The 6,477-nt window shown below is 50.8% G+C and overlaps 1 protein-coding gene across 1 annotated transcript in view; it reads left to right on the forward strand.

Annotated features, from left to right (window-relative positions):
- WDR17 (WD repeat domain 17) overlaps nucleotides 1-6,477 on the forward strand; it is a 69,856-nt gene that overhangs the window by 59,467 nt on the left and 3,912 nt on the right. Inside the window, exons 26-29 of the mRNA XM_087814063.1 lie at nucleotides 430-531; nucleotides 2,625-2,723; nucleotides 3,237-3,420; nucleotides 5,560-5,724. Of these exons, the coding sequence (XP_087670189.1) occupies nucleotides 430-531; nucleotides 2,625-2,723; nucleotides 3,237-3,420; nucleotides 5,560-5,679 (505 nt within the window). The 3' untranslated portion in view covers nucleotides 5,680-5,724. The remainder of the gene's footprint in view (nucleotides 1-429; nucleotides 532-2,624; nucleotides 2,724-3,236; nucleotides 3,421-5,559; nucleotides 5,725-6,477) is intronic.

The raw sequence follows: 6,477 nt of genomic DNA on the forward strand, positions 1-6,477 counted from the left end.
GAGGCTTTGGGCTGTTCTTGCTTGAATGCCTGCGTGGAAAGGTGAGGCCCTGGCTGCAAACGCGGCAGATTCCCCAGCAGGGAGGCTAGTGCACATCCCAGAGTCTCCCCCTCGGGCCAGGGGTTCCTGCGTCGGCCCCCACGAGCCACCGAGGGAGCGAGTCCATGAAGAAACAGCCGAGGGGCAGAGGCAACCAAGAAGGCGAGAGTTAAACAGTGCCGGAAGTTTTTATTTTAAACTAGTATTTGTTGTAGAATAACGTCTGTTACCTGATGAATAAAACATCTCCAAGTTTAGAAAATACTCTAAACCTATTTTGCTATAAATGTCACTCATTAAAACCTAGAGATACAAGTACAGCAACTACAATGAGAGTCATGCCCTACACCTCAAATTGTGGAATTTTTAAGAGAAATACGTTCTCTGTAGAGCGCGGAACGAGCTGCTCATCTTGTGTGGCTATGTGGGCGCCTTGCTGGCCATCAGGAGGCGGTACGAGAGCATCGTCCCGGCGCTCTACGAGTACACCAGGTAAGGACAGTTCTCTCCTGCGACAGAGCGCGAAGCCCTGTCACCAGGACGCAGTCACCAAGCCGTGCCTGCCGCCCGCAGCCGCTCACCGGCAGGCGGGCGACACCTTTGTAGCAGCCTCGGCAGCTGTACTGAGAGGGAGTCGGGCTGTGAAAAGGGGTCCTCGTTCTAGCTGAACCGCAGGGGTGGGCCATCTCCTGTCACGACGGGGAGGTCGCGCCCCAGGGCCCTGCCGCCTGCCTGGGGGCACTCCCTTGGCCGGGAGTCTTCCGTCTTTTGCTCGGATGCTCTTGGCTCCCTCCCTCCCTCCCTCCCTCCCTCCGGTTAGAGCTCCCCGTGGTTACCCCGTAGCTTCCAGCCTCTGTGCGCTCCCTGCACCCTAAGCTTTCGGTTAGGAGGTGAGGGTGCAAGGAGAGCGGCCGCCAAGGGCGAGACCATCTGAGGCAGGAAGGAAAGGCCCTCGGGTGCCCTGCCTGGCCCCTCAGGCCTGCACGGTGGCACCTACTTTTCAAAGAAGAGGGACTGGGTGTTTCGCTTTCCAGCCTCTTCCGTAGAGAGCAAAGTAAAGGGGTTTGAGAAGCAGCCAGCTCACAGCTTCCATTCAGGCGCCACCTGCCTGCCCAGCCCTGTTTCCTACCAGCTGCTGACCTTCCCCATTATGCTCAAAACTTGTCGTCCTCAGACACAAAACCCACGGTGCCTCCCCTCAAAACCCATTTCCCGTCTCCATTTGCCAGCTGGTGAGTGGGCACCTCCCGAACGTGCCGGGAGCCTGTGGTCCAGTGTTCTCCCCAGCGCCCTTCGTGGGCACAGGATTCAGAGAAGCCAAGCTCTCTTGTCCCTGGCGTCTCCCCTTGTCTGGGGACGGGCTTGTGTGATGCAGGTGGGTGTCTGCCACCCAGAGCAGACCCAGGGACGGCAGGAACCGATGCTCGGTGCCCAAAGAGAGGAGAGAAAACTACGGGGCAGGCCACGTACTGTCAAGTGCCAAACTGCAGGCAGGGAAGCCACATTCTTTAAGGAATTAATTTTGGAGCTAGCCACATGGTTAATAATTTGGGGTTAAAAAAACAATAAGCTACTAACTGATTTGAGATAATATTACTGAAATGTTAGATGTGTGTGGGGAGGGGGAGGGTATTTATACCTTTTTCCCACCAATTCTTACCATGTCCCAGCAAAACCATGACAACTAGCCGGAGCAGCCATAAAATGTGAATTACAGAAAGGCTTGCTTTTCTTTCCTTCATCCCTAAGGTCTCATGTTCTTTTTCTTTTTATCTCTAGAACAGCTTTTACTTTTATTTGTTTTAAATATGTTTTTACTGATTTCAGAGAGAGGGAGGGAGAGAAACATCAAGGATGAGAATCATTGACCGGCTCCCTGCTGGGGATCGAGCCCACAGCCTGGGCATGTGCCCTGACCGGGAATCGAATGTGACCTCCTGGATCCTAGGTCAATGCTCAACCGCTGAGCCATGCCCGGCCGGCAAAACAGCTTTTGTTTTTAAATTTCCGTTAACTAGTTCCTTGAAAAGCACAATGAGTTTGTAACTTACCATAGAAGCGTGGGCTGGAATCCTTTATCTGAAGCCTCCTAATTAATAATAATTCTGCCCGTTTTCTGCACACGGACGGGACGGTCACGGCTGTGTCCCTGCCTGTCTCTGACACGTGTCTGTCAGAGGACTGCAGTGAGCATTTCCATCCCTGGGGCTGCTCCCCGCCTGTCCCCCAACTCGCATTTCTGGAGCAGACGCCCTGCGCCGGGGGAGCAGCGAGTGGCTGTTCTCAGCGGAGCTTGGCTCCTGCATCCATTCTCCACACAGCATGCGGTTCCTTTACCCGCCCCTCGCTCCCTCAGGCTGTCACCCAGCCAGCAGCTGGGACCATCTGCGAGTGGCCAGGACACACAGGCTAGGTGCACAGTGAGCAGGCGCGTGCACACACATGCACGCACACACACACGCACACGCGCGCGTTCAGAATGCACGCGTTGGTGCACAGTAGTGGTTAAACCCAGAAGCGCGGTCGCTCGAGGTTTCCTGCTCTCGGGGTGTCAGCCGCCAGACGCCGTCTTTCCGCCCTTCCAGCCAGCTGCTCAAGCGCCGGGAGGTGGCCGTGCCTCTGACCATCCCACGCCTCTCTGAGGAGCTGGACGCCTGGAGAGCATGCGCGCGGCCCACCCCCCGGTGAGTGGACGTGACATAAAAATGGGGACGCAGGAGGTGTGACTTCAGACCATGGGCGGACTCGGGCAGAATGCGGCTTGTATTGTTCGTCACAGCAAAACAGTGGGTCCTGGTTGGCTTAGAGATGCTCAGTAACAGTTTACGGTGCGCCTCTTTTGTTGTTGTTAATGCTCACCTGGGGGGGGGGGAGAGACAGACAGACAGACAGACATGGACGTGAGAGAGACATCGATTGGCTGCTTCCCACACGTGCCCGACCGAGGCTGGAGATCGAACCCACAACCCAGGTACATGCCCTCGGCCAGAAATAGAACCCAGGACCCTTTGGTCCCAGGGTTGACGCTCTCACCACTGAGCCAAATGCTGCCTTTTGAAGTCCTTTGTTTTACTGTAAATCGAGTCTGAGGCTGGTCCAGCATCATCTCCAAAGAGGCACCGGGGACTGTTTCCATCTAAACCTTAGTAATTCTGTGATTCTACAAAACTGAAAATGTGCTGTCGGTGGAAACACAGGTTGTCGGGAGACCCTCCACACACGCCCCCGTCGGAGTCGCAGAGGCTGGTCTACGCAGCTCTGCTACGGAGACTGGGGGAGGAGCCGCTCCGAGGAATCGTGGGGCCCGACTGCGTGACCGGGTCCCGCCTGCCCAGTCACTCCGACGCTCACATCTCTTGTCTCACAGGGTTGAAAATCCAGGTAAGTCTGATGGCGGACAGGCTACGCATTTCCATCCTTTCATTTGTGTCGTCACTTTTTGAAATGTGATTTTAAAATAAGCGTAACCTGACTAAGAGGAGTTACCTATGAGGAGGCCTGAGGCCCAGCAAGAAGGTACCTCCTGAGGCTTCCACAATGAGTGTAACTGGTCTCTCTACTTAAACTAAAGCAATTCATGTAATAGGCGTGCTCAGCGACAGGTGATATGTGTACTTGGTAACCAATGTTTTAAAATACATATAGATCTTATCCTTAGGGAAATTAAATAAGGGAGCCACGCAGTAATCAGCAGTGACAAATTATTATAACAGGTTAAATGTAACTTTATAGTCTCCATTTGTATTTTATAAACACAAAGAAAGTGATTAAAAACTCTTAGATGTATAATATGTTATTAACACACTGTGCATGTTCTTATATTGACTTACTGAGATTTCCAGCAACTAACTATTATTGGGATCAGTCACGAGGGATGGACCATTCCCAAAGAATGGTCCCTAATGTCCAATCCAGGTAGTTGTGGGAAATGATTCCCGGGCCTGCCAGTGTGCCCGAGGGAGGCCAGTCCCCCCAGAAGAGAGAGAGGCTTTCGTCATCTCAGGGCCAGGGCCAGGTGTAGGTGACCCCAGGAAATAAAGCTGAGTCCCCGTGAAATGCTCATGGAGACTGCAGGCTGGATGGATGGAAAGGGCCCCAACTCCCAGTAATAGTCACACACTAGTGATTCCTTTCTTACATTTCTGATGGAATGTGGCTGATTACAGTCCTAATACTAACATGCCAGGACAGCAGGGAAAGGGATTTTGGGAGATTTCCACCCAAAATAAATTACATGACCTGTTACTAAGGGAAACCCTGGCTCGTGTACACGTGACACCGCAGACTAGTTAAGTCTTCAGGACACAGCCACAGGCAGGGCACACGGTGTATACAAGCTTGTCCCCGACTTAGTTCAGAGATGAACCAAAGCGGGAAGCCCAGTGGCTCCTAGACTGTGTCCTCAGCGCCCCTGCGCTCCGGACGCCACCTCTAGTGCTCGCTGCCCTGGCACCCCGATCTCCCGCCTGGTTCGCTTTCTCCTGCGGACAGGCCAGCTGGGCCGAGAGGTGTGCAGCCCAGCCTCTGCTCCCCAGCCTCGGGGGGAGGATCTGAGGCGCACAGGGCCGACCGGGTGGAGTGCGGCCTCCCAGGGCATTTCTACCCCACGGAAACCAGCGGGTTCTGGTTAGAGCTGTGGCACCTCAAGTGCCAGTGAAGAGCAAGCTGTCTGCTTCCTCCGATGGATTTCCCAAGATCTAGAAATAATTTGTCAACAAGCTGTGTCGTTTGAAATCATGATGAAAAGCCTGGTAACTTTAGAACATAAATAAGAAAGGTTCTTGTGTTTTTTAAATCATGCTTTTCCTTCCAAGAGCTGGGACATACATACAGATCGAAAGTGGTTTTTTTGTTGTTATTGTTTGTTTGCATATAGTTCTTCAAAACTGCCCTTGACATACAGAATACCTAATATAACTAAATTACAAGCATGCTGGAAAGTCCCATGACTGGCATGATTTTAAATTATACAGATTCATACATAGCAACATGTTTCATCTTCCAGAGAGCAGGGTAGAGCTTCTGGCTGTCTGATAAAAATAGTAAAGTATGTTTAAGGCTATGACTAGGCATACAGGCCTTTATGAAATGTTAACTTTGTAGTAGTTAATATAGCAACCATAGCTGTTATCATTGGTAGCACTACTGAATTTAAAGAACTCAACTTCTAAAACGAAATCCTGTTTTAATTTTAAAATATTAAGATGTTTTAAATTGTTTCTATATTAGTGGCAGTTCAAAAAATCAAATTTTTCTCATATTTCTTATTTTTAAATTTTTATTGAATTTATTGGGGTGACATTGATTAATAAAATTATATAGGTTTCAGGTGTACAGTTCTATGATAAAACATCTGTATATTATGTTTACCACCCAAGGTCAGGTCTCATATTTTTTAATTCCTGTCAGCACTGCCTAATTCCACTGGTGCTTTTCCATCAGAGCGACTGGTTCTGTAGGTTTAAAACAGGATGCAGATTTATAATCGCACCTTCTCTTTCCTCGCCGCTCCGTGCGCAGGGCCCCGCGTTTTTCCTGGAAGACGGGAAATCCGCCATCTCCCAGAATGATGCTCTGATGTGGGCCAAGGTGAACCCCTTCTCGCCGCTGGGGACCGGGATTCGGCTCAGCCCCTTCTGACAGAGGCTGCTCTCCGGCCTGATGGGTTTGGAAGACCCTTTACCGGTTAGTATTAACTTAGCCTTTGTTGCCCAAGAGCCGAAGGTTGGGAGGAGGAGAGGGGAGGTGGGAAATAACGTTAATTTTATAAATTAACTTCAAAAACGACTTTTGAGAAGAAATAGGTGTCTGCTTTATAAAATATAACAGCCCTATCTGGGAGGAAGGTCATATTTAAATTACAAAGGACCGAATCATCTGAAAGAGCATACAGACTCTCACAGAGCGCGAAGGTGTGCAGGTATTTATTGCTGGAGCAGTGAAACATGAAAGAGCGCGACAGGGACGGCGCTTCGCTGCGTGGGGCCCGGGGACACTGAGGCCTGGACTCTCACGGGCTCCGCCTCGTCCTCCAGCCGACCGCCCGTAAACCGCTGGTGTAGCTCGTCCTTAATAAAAGGCTGCAGGTGTAAGTTTAACACATGTCAATAAATAGATACACAGTCAAAACACTTTTTAAAAAGCTCCTCCCCCGAGGATATTTTTTTAATTGATTTTCAGAGAGAGAGGAAGGGAGAGAGAAACAGATCGGTTGCCTTCTGTACCAGCCCCGACCAGGGAGCAAACCTGCACCCTGGGTGTGTGCTCTGACCGGGAATCGAACCCGCAACCCTTCCGTGTGGGGGATGATGCTCCCACCCACTGGGCCACTCGGCCAGGGCTCACAGTACTTTTGAGGTTTTTTTATGTGTGTGTGTGTTTTAATAAAAAAACATTACCAAGGTTTCTATCTGAAATTCAGATGTCCAATTATAAAGG

The sequence above is a fragment of the Miniopterus natalensis genome, chromosome 2, assembly GCF_054644295.1.
Source record: "Miniopterus natalensis isolate mMinNat1 chromosome 2, mMinNat1.hap1, whole genome shotgun sequence".
Classification (NCBI taxonomy): domain Eukaryota; kingdom Metazoa; phylum Chordata; class Mammalia; order Chiroptera; family Miniopteridae; genus Miniopterus; species Miniopterus natalensis.